General features: G+C 46.3%; 1 protein-coding gene and 2 long non-coding RNA genes across 4 annotated transcripts; 2 read left to right on the top strand and 1 right to left on the bottom strand.

The window, feature by feature from the left end:
- The first annotated feature begins 10,351 nt into the window (after positions 1-10,351).
- Positions 10,352-10,763, top strand: LOC120679266. The gene is made up of 2 exons (XR_005677087.1): positions 10,352-10,389; positions 10,481-10,763. It is a non-coding gene; the product is annotated as an uncharacterized LOC120679266 (long non-coding RNA).
- A 3-nt stretch (positions 10,764-10,766) lies between these two features.
- On the top strand, positions 10,767-12,502 carry LOC120679265. Its single transcript, XR_005677086.1, has 4 exons — positions 10,767-10,842; positions 10,915-10,995; positions 11,131-11,568; positions 12,388-12,502. It is a non-coding gene; the product is annotated as an uncharacterized LOC120679265 (long non-coding RNA).
- Positions 12,503-12,912: 410 nt separating this feature from the next.
- LOC120679264 (probable monogalactosyldiacylglycerol synthase 2, chloroplastic) lies at positions 12,913-16,748 on the bottom strand. 2 transcript variants are annotated; one of them, XM_039960812.1, is made up of 7 exons: positions 16,291-16,748; positions 16,036-16,208; positions 15,621-15,927; positions 15,272-15,496; positions 15,073-15,135; positions 14,858-14,959; positions 12,913-13,347 (listed from the first exon to the last, which is right to left on the bottom strand). In XM_039960812.1, exons 1-7 carry the CDS (start codon positions 16,594-16,596, stop codon positions 13,087-13,089), a joined length of 1,437 nt encoding a protein of 478 aa, XP_039816746.1. In that variant the 5' UTR covers positions 16,597-16,748; the 3' UTR covers positions 12,913-13,086. The 2 variants fall into 2 exon arrangements, with proteins under 2 accessions (XP_039816746.1, XP_039816747.1); XM_039960813.1 differs by having other exon boundaries at positions 14,885-14,959; positions 16,291-16,738.
- Positions 16,749-23,278: the final 6,530 nt, after the last annotated feature.

Genomic DNA, 23,278 nt, shown 5'->3' on the forward strand with positions numbered 1-23,278 from the left:
GCTCGGGACGGCGGAGATCGGGGACGACGGCGCGGTGGGGCGGCGGAGCTCTGGGCGGCGCTCGGGGACGGCGGAGCTCTGGGCGGCGCTCGGGGATGGCGGACCTCGGGACTGGTGGCGCAGTGCGGCGTCGGAGATCGGTCGGCGCGTCCTCTGGTGGCGGGGGACGGCGGTGTTCTGGGACAACAACGGCGGCGAGCAGGAGGCGGTGGGCGCAGGGGACGGAGGCGGCACGAGCGAAGCGGAGATCAAGAACTGACCAAGTGCTGGTGAAAGGCGGAGGAATGAGAGATATATAGGGTGGGGGCCTTTTGTCCCGGGTGGTGGATTCACCCGGGACAAAAGGGGGCCTTTTGTCCCGGGTGAAGCTACCACCCGGGACTAAAGGGCCTTTTGTCCCGGGTGGTGGCTTCACCCGGGACTAAAGATTATTTTGGGCGGGCCGGGAAAATTCCCAGCCCGCGACCCATCTTTAGTCCCGGGTGGATCTACCACCCGGGACAAAAGGGGCCCGTTTTCCCTCGGTCCCGCCAAATCTTATATTTGTTTTTGTTTCTTTTTACTTCTCTTTTAAAATTGGCTTTCATTTGTTAATTCAGTTAATAAAATTATGATTCCAAAAATTATGGAACAAAATTTCTTATCTCTATATAAACTTGATACACGCAACAAAAATAATTAATTTTCATTCAAGTGATTGGGTCAATGAAATATCTAACTTTTTTGAAATGATATTTGTTATTTTGACCATGCAAATATATATTAGGTGAACAAATTTTTTCAAATTGTTGCTTTTCGACACAAAGTGGATTCTATCACGATATTAACGTTTAAAAAGTAAATTTTAGATAACATTAAGCAATTTCATGATATAAATGAGTAGTGTGTGAGTTTGAGAGATAGTGTGTGTGTTAGTGAGATTATGTGTGTTAGTGAGAGAGTATAGTGTGTTAATGTGAATGTAATTTCATGAAATAAATAAAATTAGTTGAGTAATCCATTATTGAATGAAAATTATAATTGTGTCTGGTAATTAAGTGAAAATATAAAAAATAATATATATAACACATAAAGTATAATTGTACAGTACATATATAATAAAAGTATTCGAATTGCGATTACATTTTTATACAATAATATAAAATGATTCAAGTACATGAAGGATTAGCGTAATAGACTTTCTCTTCACAAATGTCCCTTGATTATGATCACGGCGCAAGTATGGAGCATCATCATTGGCTATCAGAATGCATGGATCAACATTTACTTCGAAATGTGGAATGGCAATAAAATTATTATATTCTTCTGACAAGTCTGTCTTGTCCTCCACTCCAACGATGTTTCTCTTTCCTAATAGAACTATGTGTCGCTTAGGCTCATCCTTTTGCTTGTTTATCCCCTTCTTTGGCTTGCTGGACATGTCCTTAATGTAGAAAACCTGAGCGACATCCTGGGCTAGGACAAATAGCTCGTCTCTATACCCAAGATTGTTGAGATCAACTATTGTCATCTCATACTCATCTTTTGTTACCCCTCCTCCAGATAGCTTAACCCATTGGCAACGAAATAGATGCACCTTGAAATTGGGACCGTAATCCAGCTCCCATATCTCTTAAATGTAGCCGTAATATGTGTCCTTTTTTCCATTATTGTCCATGGCATCCATACGAACACCGCTGTTTTGGTTGGTACTCTTTTTATCTTGGGATATCATATAAAATGTGTTTCCATTTATCTCGTAACCTTGGTATGTTAAGATATTCCAAGATGGTCCCCTAGCCAATAAGAACAGTTGTTCACTTATATCCATGTTATGCATTAGATGCTTCCGCAACCAGCTGCAGAAAGTGTTCATGTGCTCACATGTAATCCATGCCTCAGACTTTTCCGGGAAATTGGAGAACAGAATTTTCTTGTGTTCCTCGATATATGGGTCAACCAAGGATGATTGTTGAAGAACCGTATAATGCGCTTTCTTGAATGAGAAATCATCTGTGCAGACATAAGATTTCTTTCCTAATGTACCCTTTCCAGTTAGTCTCCTCTCATATCACGATTCAGGGACTCCAATCGGTTTAAGGTCATCAATAAAGTCAACACAAAAGTCAATGACCTCCTCAGTTCCGTAGGCACTAGCGATGCTTCCTTCTGGACGAGCTCGATTACGAACACATTTCTTGAGTACCCCCATGAACCTTTCGAATGGGAACATGTTGTGTAGAAATACTGGTCCGAGGATATCAATCTCTTTGACAAGGTGTACTAGAAGATGTGTCATGATGTTGAAGAAAGATGGTGGAAATATCAGCTCAAAGCCAACAAGACATTGCACCACATCGTTTTGCAGCTTTATCAAATTCTCCGGGTCAATTATCTTTTGAGAAACTGCGTTGAGGAATGCACATATCTTCACGATGGTTAACCGGACGTTATCAGGCAGAATCCCCCGCAGCACAACCGGAAGAAGTTCGATCATAAGCACATGGCAGTCATGGGACTTGAGATTTTTAAATTTCTTCTCTGCCAAATTTAAGATTCCTTTTATATTGGATGAGTATCCAGATGGAACCTTGATACTGTTCAAGTAGTCAAACATGGTTTATTTCTCTTCCTTGCTAAGAGTATAGCTGGCAGGATTTAAGTATTGTCGTCCATTATCTCGCTGTTGTGGATGTAAAGCATCTCGTTCTTCCATACGTTGCAATTCTTGACGTGTTTCTACTGTATCTTGTCTTTCCGTACACTCCCAAGAATGCTATCAGGTTGACGCAAAAATTATTCGTGAGGTGCATCACATCAATTGCATGACGAACATCTAAGACTTCCCAATATGGTAGCTCCCAAAATATAGATTTCTTCTTCCACATGGGCGCCATTCCGTTTTCGTTCGGAACAGGTTGGCTACCAGATCCCTTTCCAAAAATAACTTCTAGATCTTTTACCATGTTGAAGATGTCTTTACCACTACGATGCATCGGTTTTATTCGGTGGTCCGCTTGGCCTTTGAAATGTTTGCCCTTCTTTCGTACCGCATGCCTGATGGGAAGAAACCGACGATGACCCATGTATACAACCTTCTTACAGTGAGTCAACCATATATTATCGGTATCATCTAAACAGTGTGTGCATGCTTTGTATCCCTTGTTCGAATGTCCTGACAAGTTACTAAGAGCAGGCCAGTCATTTATCGTTACGAACAGCAATGCTCGTAGGTTGAAGTTTTCCCGTTTGTATTCATCCCACATCCGTACACCTTCATCGCCCCATAGCAATAAGAGTTCTTCGACCAATGGTCTTAGGTACACATCAATGTCATTTCCGGGCTGCTGTGGACCCGGGATAAGCACTGGCATCATAATGAACTTTCGTTTCATGCAGAGCCATGGATGAAGATTGTACATACAAAGAGTCACAGGCCAAGTGCTATGACCACTGCTCATCTTACCAAAAGGATTCATGCCATCCGTACTCAAACCGAACCTTATGTTTCTCGCATCCAAATTAAATTCAGGGTACGTTCTATCTATTTTTCTCCACTGCGACCCATCAGCGGGGTGTCTCAACATCGAGTCTTTCTTGCGTTCCTCTTTGTGCCATCGCATCAACTTAGCATTATCTTTATTTCTAAACAGACGCTTCAAACGTGGTATTATAGGCGAATACCACATAACCTTTGCAGGAACTCTCTTCAGGGGAGGCTCCCCCTCGACATCACCAGGATCATCTTTTCTAATCTTGTAACGCAATGCACTGCATACGGGACATGCATCCAAATTCTTGTACTCGCCTCGGTAGAGGATGCAGTCGTTGGGGCATGCATGTATCTTTTGCACTTCCAATCCTAAAGGGCAAACAAGTTGTTTGGCTTCATACGTTGTGGCAGGCAATTCGTTGTCCTTAGGAAGCATTTTTTTAACAAGTTTGAGTAATTCACCAAATCCCTTGTCGGATACACCATTTGTCGCCTTCTATTGCAGCAACTCCAAGGTGGTGCCAAGTTTCTTCAATCCATTTTGACAATCTGGGTACAACAACTTACGGTGGTCCTCTAACAACTTCTGGAACTTCAACCTCTCCGTTTCACTCTCACAGTCTGCCTGCACATTGTGCAATGCCTGCCCCAGATCGTCGCTGGGATCATTTTCTGCTACATCTACTTCAGGCTCTTCCATGGGAATATCGTCATCAAATGCACCGATTCCAGCATTCCCGGGAAAGTGGTCGTCAAAATCTTCTTCTTCATTGTCTTCCATGGTAACCCCCTGTTCTCCGTGCTTCGTCCAACAAACATACTTCTCCATGAAACCATTTGCGAAAATGTGGCTGTGTAGGATTCTTGAAAATGAGTAATCCTTGTTATTGTTGCAATGAACACATGGGCAGCACATAAAACTATTCTGCTTGTTTGCCTCCGCCACAAACAAAAAATAATGCAGGCCATCAATGAATTCTTTCGAACGTTGGTCAGCATTGTACATCCATTGCCGGTCCATCTGCATTTTAAATAAATCGATTTGAATTCTTTACACGTATCGAATAAATAAAATATATCAAACCTAAATTAAACTAAATGTAACATAACATGAATAATTAAAAGATATGCAATATCCATCATACATCTTGATTAATTAAAAGGAGTACTTAATCCATTACAGAACTTAACAAAGGAGTACTATACATGAAACTTAAAAATTCGGACAACAACACATAGGTTTTCAACCGTCCTTGCGTTGGAATGCAGAATGCTCTAACGGATTTCTTGCTGGCGCAGAAGAAGATGGCGGAGCTGAAACCTCCGAGTTTGGTGGTGACGAACCGTAACGCCGCAATAAATCTTCAAGATCAAACGGAGGTTCCTCGCCCCTTGCCATGCATTCTCTATATTCTTTTTCCAAATAACGGAGCGATGCCCTATGAAAAGTACTAGGTTTTTTGGACCGACAACCTATTCGAGTTGTGCCCTTCTCTCCAGAAGGACAATGATCACCCCCACCGGCGCCACTCCCTCCAGCTGCTGAAGCCATATTTTACTGAAAAATATCTTTATTTTCCACAAAATTATCAATTCTTACCATTACAATGCAAAAATTATTTACTATTACAATTATAATGATCAGATTAATAACTCTTGCAAATAACAGTGAAATCATATAAAAAAGATGAAATGTATCATTAATCCTCAAGAAATCTCTAATTAATTGAAAGAAATCTCTATAACTTCTAATTACTTTGACACCCTTCAGTTCTAGGAGTACACTCTTTTCAATATCCAGAAACCCTATAGAAGAAAAATAAACCTTTATTTTTGAAAATGTATATGTCAGTAACCTCAACCATGCGGTGATGACACTGTCTTTTCAGGGGACACGATGCGGTACAAGGATGTCACCAATCGGCCAGTCGCAGCACCAACATTTACGATTAATAGGCACAGCACTTGGCACAAGCAGCGTGCTCGTTGATATGCTCTCAGTACAACAACGGCCATGCTCACTGCGTCAAATGCTGTCTTCTTATCAATCGGAAGTGCTGGTGATGCGACCAACCGATTCGCGACGTCGTTATAGCGCATCGTGTATCCCCGAAAGGTAGTGCCATCACCGTTGGATGGAGATTAACGACGTATACTTGTTTCGAAATAAAGATTTTTTTTAGCTTCTAGATGGTTTCAATGTGAGACTGAATAAATACATCACTAGAGTGTCAAAATAATCCATTCATAATACAAAAAATTCTAATATACTCATTTCATTAATTCATTCATGAATACAAAAATCAACTATCCACAATATGGTCATATATACAAGTACATCACATGAAGTGTCTACACTCATTCTAAAAATTTCTACTATCCACATACTCATCTAAATCTAAAAGAAAATCACACCTACATATGCAATCTAGCTAAATGTCCAAGAAATGAGCTAGCTACACATTTTCTCTATTTCTAAAGCATGAAATGAGCTATACAAGCCAAGGAAGAAGAAAAAAACAAGCCCCAAACCTTTAGCGCCGATGGATGGACGGGGAATCAAAGATCTTCACAAATATGGTGTAGAAATGAGCAAAAACTCCTCTCTCCCAAGCCAAGAACAGCAAAAAACAAGTGAGCTGAATGGCTCGGGCGGGGGAGAGGGAAGGGGATAAGGGGGCCAAGACTTTTGTCCCGGTTGGAGACACCAATCGGGACAAAAAGGGGGCCTTTTGTCCCGGTTGGTGGCTCCAACCGAGACAAAAGGCCCCTGTCCCCCCCCTCTGGCCCGGCTAGCCGTTGGACCCGGGACAAAAGCCACCTATTGTCCCGGGCCCAAAGGCTGCTGGGACAAATGGCCTGGAACAAAGCCTATTCTGTAGTAGTGGCTCCCGAAGGTGCGAAGCGAAAACATGCAATGCAGTAGATTGATAGTACCATCGTATATGATGGTGACTGCTTAGACATGCTGCGGTAACTTGAGAATGGATGAAGGGCTTCATATCCTGACGCAGGCCGTATTGGTGCGTCATCTCACTTCAATCTGGTGATGACTACTTAGAAACTGCATTACTGGACGACCAGATAAAGAATTCATGGTCTCTCCGTAAGATGTCCAGATATGTCCAGGTATGTAGACGAGAGGCGAAAGTCATGCCTTGCTGTCTGGAGATGAACAGATGTGTTGTTGAAGCAACAACACGACATGAGTAAAATAGTCAACAGACTATAGAAAACATGGTGTTATTTTTGAAAATGTTGACTTTTCCCGCTGAGTGCTAGCTATATGAGCGACTTAGGATATGACTACCGAAGGACTTAGCTGTCAAGCGCTGGCTAGGATCATAGTGACAATTATTCCAGCAAATGTGGGTGAAAGGTAACAGTGTACTCCCGCTGCCCTACCGGATGGCGATGGAACTTACCTGAGACTTCCGTGTATTGAGTAGCACCACAGCCTCTTATTGTTTCTGACATGGAGACATATAAAGGTATAGTCGAAATTGGGGTAACTGGTTTTTGGGACAATGGATAAGGAATTTACTCGCCATGAATTTTGCCGAGGGTGGTGAACAACTATCTCCGCCTTCCAATTTGTCTGCTTCAGATTAACTTTGCCCACCATTTGAGTTAAAGTCATCTTCTTGAGAGACTCTTTATTTTTGGAATTCTTTCTCTTTTTTTTCTTTTGAGTGGGTTTCTTGACTCATCCATTGCTTCCGGTGGAATTTAGAGATAGACATTCACCTTATTGGTGGATCTAAATGAACCCTGGTTGACACTTTATTATTTTGTATCTTTTATTCTCACCTCCCAGGGTGGCAAACGGCTGCACACTAGATGAAACTTTTTTTTAGCGCCACACTAGATGAAACTTGTGTTGCATCAGGTAGCCCTTTCTTGCTCTTCTCCTATAGTTTTCCCTAGGGTGTGTTGTCCCATGTCAGAAACTTGAGAAGCATGACGACCTTGCTGCTAAGAAGTAACCCAAGTGATGTTCCCACTGCCTCCAGTGAGGGATGCTTGGCATGTGTGTACCGTGTTGCATTGTGTATGGAAGGTGATCTGTCGCAAGCTTCTTTTGGACAAAGTCCCAAGGCAGTCAAGTCTTACACCGCAACTAAGCACTGTTATAGGGGAAGCCATTTTTGTGTTGGACATTTGAAGTCCGTTTTTTTTAAAGAGGGCCAATTATGCAATCGTAAATGCATATTGACCAGATCCAAGGCAAAAGATTTTATGCGAAATATTTTTTCAAGAACCTCCCGTTGATAGGGGGCATCGGCCGATTGCCGTGGTGGTCAATGAATTGGTAAGCTCCTCCATCATAAGCTTTCTCAATTATGTATGGACCGTCCCATTTGGACTCGAACTTGCCCTTTGTCTTGTGCGTGACGATGATGGGGCGTCGGAGTACGAGCACTAGTTCGCCATTCTTTAAAACTCGCCGCTTAACGAGTTTGTTGTATGCTCTCACCATGTTCTGACGATACAACTCCAAGTCTTGGAGGGCATGAAGACGCTCCTCTTCTAAAGCATCAAGCTCCTAGAATCGAAGACGTATTTGCTCATCTAGCCTCCAACCTCCCCAACGCGCTCCCTAGCCTCCACCACAACGCCGACCTCAATGCACCCCTCCTCGTCTCTACCAGCATCGCCACCTCCATCGTGCCCACACCATGAAGATCTAGATCTATCTAGAGGCATAGAGAGCTCCATTTGAGCCTTAAAACAATCCTGAAATTATAGAGAAGATATGAGATTAGCATCAACTTATCTCCTACAGTCCTCAACTCGAAGGAAATCACGTTTGAAACCTTCTCTCCCCTTTTCACTTTTTTTCGATTTTCGAGGAGCAGCTCCCCCGAGCAAACAACAATTTTTCGGGAGGAGGAAGAAGGCAGGAGTCTATAGCTTCGAGTATTTTTAGGGGTGGGTGAGGCGGTGATCCACCTCTGAAAGAGCTTTATTACCAGGGCGGGTCACTTGCTACAGTAACCCCGCTCCATTTGTAGCAACGGGTTACATTTTGACCCACTCTGAAAAAATCGCACTACTAGAGAATTGTCCTTTGCCAACGGGCTATCAAGATGAACCGGCGGTGATAAGGTATCACCGCTGGATCACAATAGGTGGCCGTAGTGGCGGTTGGAACCGGCGGTGATGCTGATTATCACCGCCGGTTCGTGTTACGAACCGTTGGTGATGTCCTGCGAGCATATCACCGCCGGTTTGTAACACAAACCGGCGGTGATAAGCAGCATCACCAACGGTTTGTCTTTAGAACCGGCGGTGATAAGCCTGTACAGTACAAACCCCAACTCCTCCTTCCTCCCACCACCTTTCTTCTCCAACCCGACGGCCACACCTCTCTCCTCCATTGTTGCTGCCGGATTTTGCCGAAATTCTCATGAAACCTCACCATTCTCGATGTATTGGCTCCACCAACTTATTCTAAGGTTAGTAGCCATCAATTCATTGGCTTTGTACCCATTTTCTTGGGATTAATCATGCATTTCGTGATGAATTGATCAAGGAGGGCTTTTTCTCCATTTTTGGATCATTTCTCATCATTGGGGCTTCTTTTTTTGTTGTTTGAGTGAACCAACTTGTGATAGGTTTGTAGCTAGCAATCCATTTGATTCATAGCCTTTATCTTAGGATTAGTCATTCATTTTGTGATGAATTGATCAAGGAGAGTCTCTTTTTCTTCACTTTAGGATAATTTCTCATGAACACTCATCATGAAGTCATCATGGAGGCTCATTAAATTTTGAGGACTGGACTTCACATATTTGATTGAAGGTAAGAACTAGCTCTTTATGGTTAGATTGTTGTCATAATTGCGATGATTGGGATGTAAGGGGTCTTTCTTAATTAGTTTATAGGATATTTATTAATTGTGATGATCGAGATGTAAATGCTTTTTCTTAATTAATTTAGATGGCATTTCTTAGTTTTGATGATAAGGAACTTGACAAAAATTGAAGTAGATATTTTAATTATTGAAGTAAAGCCTCTTTCTTAATTGATTTAGATGGCCCTTAAAGTGTGATATTTGTTACGAAACTTGATAAACTGAAAATCTATGTGTTGAGATGATAATTTTACTAAATTCAGATTCTTGGATGTTTTCTTGTGTGCATAGATGAATCGAGGTTGGATGTACGATACAAAGGCTGGAAATTTGGATTTTGTCAATGGTGTGGACTCGTTTGTGCAGACTGCCAAGGCACACAAGAATCTACAAGATGATGGCTATGTGTATTGCCCATGCATTGATTGCAAAAATCAGAAGCAGTTTGGCAATGTTGAGCAGATCCGCTTTCATCTGTTATTTAGAGGTTTTATGCCCAACTACCAAGTTTGGAACAAGCACGGTGAGGTTGGTGAGACAATGCACTCCGTCCATGAGGACAGGCATGAAACAGTGGAGGAAACAACTAACCCGGAAATAGTAGAGGAAACCGGACATGAAAGCGTAAATGAAACCATGCAGGAAACATTAGTTGCTGATGATGTTGTGAATGCACTAGACCAGATGATACGTGATGGGGAACCGGACTTTCTTGACGAAAAGAATCTGAAGAAGTTGGAGCAGATGAGGATAGATGCAAGAACACCACTAATCCAGCCCGTCATTGATGTCGTCAATAAGTAAGTAAAGCAAGTGAATTTATACGATATTTCAATGTCGTGTGTCTTATTCATGCAATTTCTATTTCATAATTTTGCTCATATATAGGGCCTTCGCTAAGTACCGTAAGAAAAGAAAAATCCATAGACCTTTTTGGGGAGACTTCATTGTAGAAGAGGCTAAATACATCCTCAAGCAGCCTCCGGGCAACGATCATTGTGGGTTCTATGTAATGCATTACATGCACTGCTACACCGGTGATTGCAGAAGCGCCGAAATGGTTTGTATGAAATGGTTAATTGATATATGTTCTTGTGTCTTGAATTATCTAACTTGTCTAATATCTTGTTGTTGTGTCATTTTTTTTCCAGAACACTGAGTTGGATTCACGTGAATTGCTCATGGGCGAGCTAGTAGCACTTCAAGAAGAACTAGCTGGATGGCTTGTGGACTACGTGGTGAAGCCAGGATCTGAGTACAACATAATCTAGGTGTAATGTCTAGATCGTATCGTTCTTGTCAAGCATTGTAATATATTTGGTGTATGGACTAGATGTTCTTAAACTTGATGCGTGGACTCTATATTTTTTATTATGATGTTTGAACTCTCTCATTTGATTTCAATGTATAATATCTTATGGTTCAATTCTGCTGCAATAATTATGTATTATAAACTCAAGAGGGCCTTGAACTGTTGAAGGCAGCTATAGAAAAGGCTGGATACACTGGAAAGGTACCTCCTCTCTTCACTACTTACCTCATAATTCAACCTTCGTGTATTGTTGATTCAACCTATCCATGGCAGGTGGTTATTGGAATGGATGTTGCTGCTTCTGAATTCTTCAGTGAGAAGGATAAGATTTATGATCTTAATTTCAAGGAGGAAGTAAGAATTGCAACTTCTTATTAAGCATTTTATTTACTTATAGCTGTTCTTTATGCTGTTGTTTAAGTTATCTATGGGCTTATGATAACAAATGAGTTTTTATTTATATTTATGTTAATTAACTTTCTTTGCCAGAACAACGATGGTTCAAACAAAATCTCAGGTGACAGCCTGAAAGATCTGTACAAGTCCTTTGTTTCTGAATATCCTATTGTGTCCATCGAAGACCCATTTGATCAGGATGACTGGGCCACCTATGCCAAACTCACTGCTGAGATTGGAGAGCAAGTGCAGATTGTAGGAGATGATCTTCTTGTTACTAATCCAACCGTAAGTAACATTTTAGTGAGTTGTTTTTTCTTACTATAATCCTGCAACATACAAGTTTGAACATTACCTGCCTGACCTGTACCGCGGACAATACTAAATGTGACTTTGATGGGGGCCTTCAGAAGCGATGCTCATATTGGCCTTTGGAGTCATCCTAATACCATATTTGATTGCAGCCACTGGTGCCTTCCTGGAGTTCCATATGCTTGGAATGAACTTGTATTTCCCATCTGTTGACAAATGGTGAGTTCCTTATTACAATGACATTCATTTATGATATTTTCTTAGAGCATGTGCCTAAATAAACCAAGTAGAATGCTGTGTTAGAATTGTGATGCTGATTCCTAGGCCTACTTTTCAATATTTGAAAACCTAAATGTATATGCATCACTCCTGAAAAATCCAGAAGATATATATATGAGGAATACAGAGCTCTTCCATGGTTGTTATTGTTGACTCCAGAAGTTTAGATGGCCTGGAGGTGTAATAATAATTAAGGCGATAGATGTTCGCTTGGATAAGGGGTTAAAAGGGGCTTGGAGGGTTTTTTGGTAGAGACGGCATGTTCATTCTTAGTCCCTTTTAGCCTTGTGTCAAAATTATTGCTCAGCATGGCTCCTCTGCATTCTACTCCCCCTTTGTCATGTTTCTAGATGGTTTTTATTTTATAATGTGTTATACTTCTTGCCATTTGAGCTGATAGATCTGTGTCATTGATTTACTTCATATTTAGCAATGTTCATTTATTTATTCTAGCGGATTGCCCCTTTTGAGTTAAATTCCATGTTCCATCCACTTCTAAAGGCATTAGCTGAATATGGAAAAGATGTCTTGGGCATTAGTTGGGATGGAGGAGTATTTCATTGCAAGTTAACTTTTGAGTGCAAAAGAATTAGCTTACGATGCTGTTGCCTTTCATGCCTATGATATATGAGCTCAGGCATATGTAAAAAGTAATTCTGTAGATGTTTAATGCATGCCATATTATATAACACCTGGTTTGCTGATTCTACAAAAATGGTTGGTTCCATCCTAATTTTCACTATCTGAATCTGCTGATAGATTCTATATAAAGGCCTCGGTTCAGATCATTATCAAGCTTGTCTCTTCTTTTATGTTGAGACTTGAGAGGGCTTAGTGATTCAGTTGCTCTACAATCTATTTTGTTCAGCAGGCGGGCTATGATGTGCCTCATGCGCTGAAAATTATTTCTACTTATACTGAGATAACGCTGAGAGGTGATTGTATGGACTCTTTTGTTTAATCTCGATGTATGAGCTCGTATGGTTGAATTCTGCTGCTATAATTATATATTATATATGTTATACAAATGATGCAATATTATTATATGAAAATATTTTTTTTGATGGGAAAAAGGTCTTCACCGCCGGTTCGTGTATTCAACCGGCGGTGTTGATGTCTCCATCACCAACGGTTCCAGATGCGAACCGGCGGTGATGGGTGCACATCACCAACAGTTCTGGAACCGGCGGTGATGGCCCCACTATCACCAACGACATAAATCCAACGCCTCCCGAACCGTTGGTGATACTCCTTACGAACCGGCGGTGATGAGGGGTGCTGGAGTAGTGTCGGAGCATTGGTACAAATCATTTTTTGTAGTAGTGTATGGAAATGGAACAAAAGATCTACTCCAAGGAATATCAACCCTATTTATACAGGTTCTTCATCAGCAGGCAGATCGAAGTTGCAAGGTATATCCAGCATGGAGAATATGTAATTGTAACAGTATTCTTCAATTCACATATGATACGAAAATGACGAAGTCAAGAAGTAGGGGATCCGGGTAACCGCAGCGGATTGTTGCTGGAGTTTGTGGATGTCCTTGACAATGTCAAACACGGCTTCAGGTTGGGCTAGCTTCAGCGCATTATGGGAGTATCTCTTTAGCGCATCCACATCTACACTAAACCATCGGGCAACCTGATTTGCAGCTTTCCTTGGATCCTTGGAGAACACACCAGCACCATTGTCCACCACGTAAGGCACATTTCCTACTTCCTGTACAGGAGCAAAAGTTACTGAGCTACAACATCTCCGGTAGTCCACCAATAATAAACTATCCCCTATAATATAATGTGGTATAAAGGTTGTCGCAAAATTACTTTTCAGGATTATTTGGTGCACCCTCTTTAGCTCCCCCAATAAACTCATCCTAATATCTCATCCCACATGTGGGACCCACGTGTTAGAGGTCAGTGTATTCTTCTCGATCTCTCTTCCTCTCACTCTTTTCTCTCATCGGTCGCACAGGGTGGAATCGTTCAGTTAGAGATTAATTAGGTTAATTGGTTTTAGTTGATTAGTTGAATTGGTTCCTTATTTCTATAGATTGGCTTCTTAGAAGTATGTGGTTGTATCTCTTTTATTTAATCATTCAGGAAGAATGCTACTAATCTATTAGGGAGCCTCCTTATCCCTACCCTTGTGTGGCCACCGGGCGTCGGCATAGTCCCGCTGCTTGGGTTCTAGGACTAATTAAATTATGTCCACACTCGCCACTCAGGGCCAGATAAGCAAGTGGGGTACGTAAACGCAAATACTTACTTCCAGTCATGCGCGCGGGTGCGCGTGCACAAGCGCCCCCACGTGCGTGGCCCGCTCGTTTTCATTTTTTTGGCCGGCCCACTAGTTGTTAAGACCTAGCTTTGCTAATTATTTTCTTCTTCTTTTTCTTTTTCTTATAGAAGGTGCGATGAAATATTTGTTTTCCTATTTGTTCTAGTGGAATATTTTTTTTTCATTTCCATGGTAAGATTAGATTCAACTGAACAAATTTTAATTTTTTTTGTTCTGATGAATTTTTTCCAGATGAACAATTTATTCCAATTATGAGGGGCTGAGAGTCGACGGCTCGAGAAGAATTAGCGTCCACCAAAATTTAATCTCCCTTCAGCGCAATTGCGCGCTGCCCCGAGCAGGCCCTACGGTAGACGGCCATACTGAGTAGGGAACCGTGCGTCCGGCTGATGTAGACATGGTGGCTTGGAGCGGTTTTGGCAGCACTCGGTGCTCCTGTCAGGGAAGGCTTGCAATCAATTTATCCCTAAACATGTTCATTGCATCTACTAGCTCCGGGGAGGCGAGGCAAGACATCGCCGTGCAATCAAGCACCTGACTACCGTACATCACCGGCGTGCCCATCGACCCACAAAAATTGCTATAATATTGCACTATACCACCAACTTGTAATATTTACTAGGACAAGGCAAAAATATTAGCCAATAAAATACAAAAATAGTTACAGTCGGTGGGCTATAAATAGGGGTGGTAAAGGTCTAAAGGGTTTTAAAATTTAGTCTAAATAATTTAAGAACCGGGGCTCTAATTTTATATAATTATGAGCTCAAAATATATAAGAAGTAAGATGGATTGTGAAGAGTTACCACCCTACGTACAAACCGTACAGGTAATAATTAGTAGGACCACCAAATTACCTTTGATTAGCCTCACTAAACCAAATTAGTGGATACTAATGGAAAGTAGCTAGAGGTCTGAAAATTTCACGTACGATGGCGAAACAAGGACAAGCACCGACCTGTCCAGGGATGAAACCGTTCAGGATGATTGGAAGTCCCCTTATCAACGCTTCTGCAATTGTGCCGGGACCAGCCTGCAAATGCCAGGAATAAATCAAATATAATCCATCCATCTCGATCAGTTGTAGCACTGCCGCCTGAAACAATCAGTCAATTAACTTAGCCTGAATGGCGCTAACAAACAAACCTTTGTGATGATGCAGTCGCAGGCCCCCATCCACCTCTCCATCTGCTTTTCAAACCCCCTTATCTGACAAGCAAAAACATGCTGAGACGTCAGCCACAACCAAGACCAAACCGTAACTGCAACCTGAGAAATGCGCATCAAACCAGGCATGATCCTCTAGATCATCCGGCATATTCTTGGGGTGGTGACTGGCACCTACCTTGATAGGGACCTTCCATTTCAGGGACTGCAGGGAGGACCGCAGAACCCGGTTCCTGCCGCAGATGACCACGATCTGCCCGATCGGGCGCCGTCTCTCGTCGTCGTAGAGCTCCTCGCCGAGGGCCCTCGCTGTCTCCTCCACCGGACCCATACCCTCGCCGCCTCCCATCAGGAGAACGGCAGGCAGGTCAGGATCCAGCTCAAGCTCTTTCCTCATCTCATCCTGTGAATGAACGAACCTAGCAGAGGTAAGCCAGCCAGCATCACAGTGGTCACAAGTAATAACCATGTTCGGCTGGTGGAAAAAAGCCGGCTGATTCAATAGTATTCTGTGAGACAAGTGGGACCTTGTCGAGCTCGGCACGGCAGAAGGAGGGCCTGACCGGCAGCCCGAAGACGCGAACTTGGGAGGTCTGGAGGCCCCGGAGCAGGGCCCTGTTGGCGACCTCGGCGGAGGGGCAGTAACACCTTGTGACGCCGTAGTGGAACCATGTCGGGTGGCAGGTGCTGAGGTCGGTGACGACGGTGAAGAAGGGCACCTTGCGCTGCAGGCGGCTCTGCCACTTGAGAACCCACAGCGGGATGTGCTGCATCAGCGGGTGCACGCTGATGATCATGTCCGGCTTGTACTTCATCAGCCCCGCCACCACCTCGCTGCACAAAACCAACCAACCATTTGCATTGCAGCATATCGATCAATCAAAATTCAGAACACATTCAGAACAAATGTTGAAGCAAGGAGCTGAAGGAGCGCGTGCGTACTTCGCGTAGAGGTAGGCGAGCGCGGCGAGGTACATGCCGTGCACCCACCGCGGGGAGGTGCCGTGGAAGGCCACCTTCCAGAGGCGCGCGTGGCGAACCATGAACTTGTACGAGCGCTCCATGTCGTTCAGCGGCCAGCCCCCGTACTCCTTCCCCAGATCCATCACCAACACCTGCGCCACTTGCATTGTGAAATTCAGTCACTTCAGACCAAAAAAAGCACTAGGACTAGCTAGGAGACCAGTAGTGGCACACCTGGTAGGCGTCGCCGAACTCGATGCGGAAGGCGTCGCGGAGGGCCTCCGCGGAGGCGCGGTGGCCGCCGCCGGTGTCGCTCATCAGGATGAGCACCTTCTTGGCCCCCTGAGCAGGGACGCTGACGGCGTCGGCGGCCTCCTCGGAGAGAGCGGCAGCGAGGCCGTCAGCGGATTGGCCTTGGCCGCCGCCCCTGGCCGAGCCGTCGTCGTACAAGCCGCAGCGGAGCGGCTGGTAAAGCTGCTGGCGGCCGCCACCTCCCTGCACACCGCCGGCTAGCATGGCGTCGCGTATGGAGATCACCATGGCTGCACGGGTTGCGGGGGCCTAGGTCTATGATCGTCGTGGATATCAAGCCTTGCAGTTGTGGAGACAGGCGGGCAGAACACACGATGTATTGTTTTGTTTCACTTCACCACAGCCACTTCGCCTCATCGTGTTCCTCCTATTTATTTATTTCTGATTTTCTGCCTAGGCGTCCGGGAATCAAACGTGTAATATTCCCTCCCAGCCTTCCTAGGTACCCGGCATCTCATCCTTCCCAGACTACTGTTTGACTTTTGAGAAAATATATACGAGTTACTTGGATCCATTTCATGAGCGTAAAAAATATTATTCTGTAACGACATATATACATGAAATTTTGAATTTGAATTTGTTTCTGTTCTGCAATGTGAAATCCTCTTATGTTTGTCAATATGATTAAAATTTATTCTACCCGTCGAGACTAGCACATGCCACTTCTACTATGCATTTCAACAGTGACACTCTACCATGCATATAATCTCGAGGAATATAATCGACGACGAAGCTAAGTTTCTTTGTGTGAGATAAATTACTACAGTCAGTTGGGCCAACTTTGCCAATGCTCAATGGGGTTAATGTATAAAAGCCCCTCGCTGGCCTGTGCGGGTCCCGCTCGTAGGGCATGATTCCGTGGGAGATGCTGGGATTATGCTACTCTGCTGGTAAGCTTTTGTGGTTTGCGTCCTCATTTTATTGGCACTTTTCCTAGTTTCAATCAGGGTTCACAATATGGGCCGAAATTTCAGGACATACCCGATATTTCGATTTTATCGGTGGGGTCCAATTTTTTACCAGCCAAAATTAATTTTTAAATATTTTCGCTAAAAATAAATAAAAAAATAAAATTAAAATTCCGATATTCTCGATACTTCGGTTTTATGGGTGAGGTCTGATTTTTTTTCTCTATCGGAATTAAAAACACTGGTTTCAATAATAAAGGAAACATATGTAAGAGTCTTTTTTGGGAGTGCTCTACTTCATCAACTCCACTATAGAACAACAACACCTAGCTAGGCTCCTGAAAAAATGTGCGTTTGCTGTTTATTTAGTGTTTGGCGGATAGCGTAGTTCCAACTCCTAAAATTGTAGAATATACTGAAAATAGTCTCTTTTACCCATGGTGGATGGATGCACGTATGATGTTTGATTGCACCCTGAAAGATTTTTCTAGGCGCTACTACGTTACCTTGGATCTTGGGTTATGTTTAAGGCACAGGTATCATACACGCGTGGACTGCTACATGTGTTGGAAAAATAGACAAATGTAAGTTTAAAATCCGAACTAGATTAAACATGACGAGGATAAAACCTAGCATGTAAGACTCTAACATACTAGACAGAACATCATAAACATAATCTCAGAAAACATGATTATGAACTAGATCTAATCACGAAATACGTACTGCGCGGGAGCCGCCGGGAAGACGAACGGTGCAGTCGGGACGAAGACGGTCCTTCGAACAGAGCGCAGCAACCGGCGATGCAGACGACGGTACGCTGCAGCAGCCGACTTGGACAGAGGACGAGCGATGGCGAAGATCTCGAGCAGCCGCACTTGGCACATCTCAAAAATCTGATTCACCCTCTCCTGGTGCAGGATCACAAAAGCAAATGGTTCCGGAGACCTGCTCTCCCGTTTGTCGGTGCACGCCGGCACTCGGGATGGAGCAAGCTACGATGGCGGCACAGCAGCAAGGAGAGGCAAAACCCTAACTCGATTAGATCGTGTTTTGGTAGAGGCCGATTGGTCAAATATATAGAAGAGCCCACGCCCCCGCGTCATGATCGGATTTCGAAAAATTAGAAAACTAATTAGACTTCCATATCTTGTAGACTTATTAATGGCTAAGTAACCAAAAAAAACAGCAAGGACATCGTGCGCCCACGTATTTCGCAACGCCACGCGAGCCGAGCGAGCGCGCGCGTGTGGAGCTCCCCTTCTCTCCCCCACACACATAGCTTGGAGAGGTGAAGACAACCTCCATATTTATGTTGGTCACACTCCACTTCAACTAGCAAGGTGGGACTAAAAGGTTGCACCACTAGTTCACTTCCTCATGCACACACATTGGCCTTTGAGATTTATTGGAATTTCTGAAATTGTTCATGGGCCAAGCCCAAATTCCATCAACATACTCGGGGGTGCTGCTGCGGTAGGCGGCAGTGCGGCTGGGTGGCTGTACTGGTGCGGCGCTTGCGCACGGCAGCTGGCGTGGGCGGCTGACGGTAGGTGAGTACCGCGAGCAGGGATTCGTGGGAACCCCGTTTAGAGATTCGGCTAGGGGTATAAACCGCGCAAGGATCTCCCCTAAGGAAACGAGTTGAGACGGTGGTTTTTAGACGGTTCAAGCCACCCGGAGGCGTAATACCCTACGTTCTGTATGTTGTGATTGGTTCTTTGCTGATCCCGAGTTGAGAGCACAAGCCCGAAATGTATGAGTTAGCCAGTCCCCTTTACATGTTCTGGGACCTTCCTATTTATAGACTACACCTGCATTCTTTGTTATTCTCTAACTAGTGTGAACACACCCTTTGCATGGTGGGCGCCGTCTTCCAGTCTGCCCTTCCTCTGTCAGGCAGGCAGGCGTCTTGTCGGGCCTGCCGTAGCAGGCTTTTGGGGACCTGCCAGTGTCCGAGGCATCCCAGGGTGTTCGGGGGTGGCCATAGACACTGTCCGGTGGGCCTTTGCGCCCCGAAGTGATCCGGGGCAGTTCGGCCGGCCCTCGTGCTCCCGGGATGTCCCAAAGGATGCCCGGGGTGGCGCGAGGTGGCCACCCTCCAGAGTCGCCGCGCGGGCCCTCCTGGTCCGGGGTGACTCTAGTCAACCCCGGGACCTGGGGTGGCTCTAGTTTTATTGTGATGGGGGCACGGAAAACTACGGTGGGTCCCGGCCACCGTCCATCTTTATGCCTATGGAACGGGTAGCTCAGGGATAAGCTATCCGCCACCTATTGTATTATCTTCTGAGCGCACGGTATCTCCGTAATCATGATGTTCTTATGGGGAAGCCGCACACCCGCTCGGGCTCTGCACCGAGCCCGGCGGCTGGGCGCCGTAACCGGCTGGTAAAGATATTTTTACCAGGCGGGTGTCTTCGAGGGGAAGGAAGCGTCCTTCCCGGCTTCACGCGCCGGGTCAGGCCCGGCCCGCTCCTGGTGGGTGCCCTCCTCCGCGAGCGGATGTCCCGGGTGGGGGCCCACAGCTGCGCTCGGCTGACGTCGCCGGCTGACGCGGCTGGTGGGTCCCTTCTTCCTTAATCGCACATCGATTGGGGGTTATGGGTACCCCCGTTCCCATTATGCCGACAGCAGACTTTACGGGAGGGCCTTGGCCACCGCACCGGAGACGAGGGGTAGGAAAAGCTCGCTGGTAGTGGGGCGTGGAAGGCCGAGGAGGGCGGGTCCTAGGGCAGCCCCGGTAGTGCGTCCCCCGCGCCAGCGACGGTGACACCACCACCGCCAGTGATTCCCTTCCGAGGCCACCACCACCGTGTTCTCACTCCACCTGGATGTCGCGTCCACCGCCACCCCCTCCGTCGTCGAGCTCGTGCGCCGATGCCTCACCTCAGTGACACGCTCCCGGCGGCGCCACTCATGCTCATCCGCTGCCTCCGCGTGCTCGACCTCTCCGCCATCACGCTCTCTGGGGAGCTCCCAGTCCCTGCTGGCTCCTGCGCTTGCTCGGCCTGCTCGGTCCTACGCTTGTTCGGCCTGCTCGGTCCTACGCTTGTTCGGCCTCTGTCGCGAGGAGAGAGACGAAGGAGGAAGGCTGGCGCGTGCTCAGGCGGGTGGGCACGATCGATTGAGGGGAACCAACCACAATTGAACAAATCAATATACTATTTTCTCAAACCCTAGCTTTTCCAACCCTTTTGCTGTTCTTTCTGCGTCTCGACGGCGTTTGAAGACGTCTTGAGTGGCCTGCCGACCTCAAAACAACCCTAGTTTCACGAGCTCCGCCAGGTTCCCTCCCGAGCTCATTATTCTAGGTTTTGCGGCTTTCCCTGAAGGACCGATCTGATCGGTTGGCACAGAGAACTTCGCTGGTGATTGATCGTTGCAATCCGCATATTCTAACGCTTGTGTGTTTAGCAGATTTGTGTTAACACATCGCTCAGTGGCCACAGCCGATTCCTGTCGCCGGAGTTGGCGGAGAGGTGGTGGTGATTGGTGATTGCGGAGGCGCTGCAGCAGGATTGCAGGAGTGCTTGTATTTATAGGCTAGGCGGCCACTTCCGCTTGCTCCGTTTGCAACGGTCGGCTCGCCTGGTGTCCTCTGGTTTTCGTGTGATGTCAAGAATTCGAATTTTGAAACATGTGTAGCTGACAGGGAGGCCCCACGGGACAACTGGATATTTTTTTCCAGGGTCCTACATTATCAAACTATTTTATGTTTCTATATTTTGGTGGAAAAAAAGAAATGAACCGTTTATGCTTTTTTGAGAAAATTGTATAAGATCTTTCTGAAAACAATAGTATAGAATTTGAGCTCTCCGTCTCAAAACAGATAGTTGGCCTGTTTCACCATACCGTCACAACTACATAAACTCAATCTATGTTAGTGTTGTTACACCAACATTTTTGTGAAAAGAAAAAACCCGATGCCCCTCTTCTTTGAGGCAATTCCAAGTGAGGCAGACCAGCCATCCAGCCAGCCCAGACCAGCCAGCCGAATGGCGCCCTAAACATCAATCTTGTGGTGAATCATGCATCCCGAGTGTTTATTTTTTTCTCTATTTTCGGAGCTACTTTTTATGTGATTTTTTATTCGCGAGTTATATTCAATTTTTTTCGCTAGCTTCTTTTTAGATCTGTTGATTTTTTAGATCGCGCATCTATGCCTCAAGTTCCGTTTCGATTCGTTATATTTTGAGGAAGTTTTTTGAAGTCGAAGATTCGATTTTTGGTTTCTTGCTTTGCCCTCTCTTCTCTGTTCGGCCTGCCCCGGGTGCGGTTACCTGTCACTATGCAATACAAGAATCATAAATACTAACTTACTCATACTAGAGGAAGCCAGCATCCGTAAAGGTACAAGACTGGAGAAGACCACCGACAGGCCCAATGCTTCCCCGAACTACTCATCACCCTCCTCCTACTCTAAGCACTAGCCTAAGCAGCGCTTCGCCTTTGGAATGGAGCACAAGTCTACATCTTGGTGGTGTGTAGAACACTTGGTGGTGTGTGTGAGAGGGGGTGAGGGAGGCCCCTTATATAGTGCCTTGAGGTCGGTTCCCACCAAGATAAATATGGAAACATCATCAACCGCCTTCAGGAGGATCAGAACCGCCTTCCCGCCAAAATGCACCTGGACAGGTGCCAGTCTAGTTTCGGCCGGCCCCATATTGCCGCCTCTGGCCACCGCCTTTCTCTAGTAGACTGCCTGGTGGGTCCTGATGTCAGATGGTCGGTGCCGGGGCTTCGTTGGTCAGTTTGGTCTTATTTGTGGGCCTCTTTTGTATGTGTTACGCAGGAGTGATCTTTTGTGATTTCGTCTGCGTATTCTTTGTGTTTTCTTCTTATTCCGGACTTGTGTCCCTGCAATCAACAATTCACCAACTCTCATGGAATTCATTAGTAATAACTCCTACCACTACTGTTGATGTTCATTCTTTATGTTTTTATGCAGGAGTTGACGACATATATTTTGCACTTAACAGCCGTTAACAGCGACACTCCGCCCTCCCGCGGCCACGAGGAGGCCATGAAGGGGAGCTCGAAGAGGAAGTGCCGGTAAGCTCGGAGGCCACGAGGCCTCCCTCCCACGAGGCCACGCGCGCCAGCGAGGGAGCTCCCAGTGCTGCGCCTCTGTGCTCTTCTGCCGCCGGCAGTGAGGCCTGCCCCTCTGCCGCATGCCCGCGCGGAACCGGTAGCACAGGGAAGCAACAAGGCAGGCAGGGAAAGGGGAGGAGGTCGCGGGCAGGGCCGCGCGCACGCACCTTGCACTCGTTACGGTTGACCTCGTCGCTGCCAACCATGGCGGTCGGCGGGCGCCGCTCGGCCTCGGCCACTGGAGCACCGGCTTCAGGCTGCTACTGCGGCAAGATCCCTCCCTCGGGGGGCCGAGCAACCCCGCGGCGCTGGCTCCCCAATCCGAATCCCCCTCTGCCGCCGCCGCTAGCCTCCGGGCTCGCGCGGGCCGAGCGGGGAGCAGAGCGGCGTGCGCGCGCGGCATCGGCGGCAATACGAGGAGGAGAGGTGTGCGGGGAGATGGGAGGGGAACAAGAGAGAGGGGGAGGGGGGTTGGCGCTGCGGCCAGGCATGGGGGCTCCACAGTGGCTGCCTCAACTCCGCGTTCGGCTACACCGCCGCTGATGATGGACCTGCAGCAGCTGCTGGTGCTGTGCGCGCTCGGCCTGGGCGCGCACCCACGCGCGGACCCCTACGGTGGCGGCTGCGGCTACAGCGGTGGGTTGGCGTGCGGTGCCGCAGGGGAGATGGGAAGGAGCAGGGGAGGGGGCGGCGCGGGGAGGAGCTCCACGGCGAGCTCCACGCGGCCAGCCTAGGGGCATGTGGGAGGCGTGCAGGAGCAGGGGCAGCTGCGAGCGGCGGCTGAGGCCGGCGGAGGAAGCTACGGCACCGTGCCGTCGTCACCCGGGCAGGCAGTGTAGCGGCGAGCGGGCGCGGCGGCAGGAGGAAGGAGAGGGAGGGAATGAGTGGGTGACATGCGGGTCCCACATGTCCGT

The sequence above is a fragment of the Panicum virgatum genome, chromosome 6N, assembly GCF_016808335.1.
Source record: "Panicum virgatum strain AP13 chromosome 6N, P.virgatum_v5, whole genome shotgun sequence".
NCBI classification, from domain to species: Eukaryota; Viridiplantae; Streptophyta; class Magnoliopsida; order Poales; family Poaceae; genus Panicum; species Panicum virgatum.

Excerpts from the sequence above, each read along its gene's own strand:
- LOC120679264 (XM_039960812.1), bottom strand. The coding sequence starts at position 16,596 with ATGGTGATCTCCATACGCGACGCCATGCTAGCCGGCGGTGTGCAGGGA. Across the intron at positions 15,136-15,271 it reads AATGGAAGGTCCCTATCAAG|ATAAGGGGGTTTGAAAAGCA; the intron begins GTAGGTGCCAGT and ends TTTGCTTGTCAG. Across the intron at positions 14,960-15,072 it reads GCGACTGCATCATCACAAAG|GCTGGTCCCGGCACAATTGC; the intron begins GTTTGTTTGTTA and ends TGGCATTTGCAG.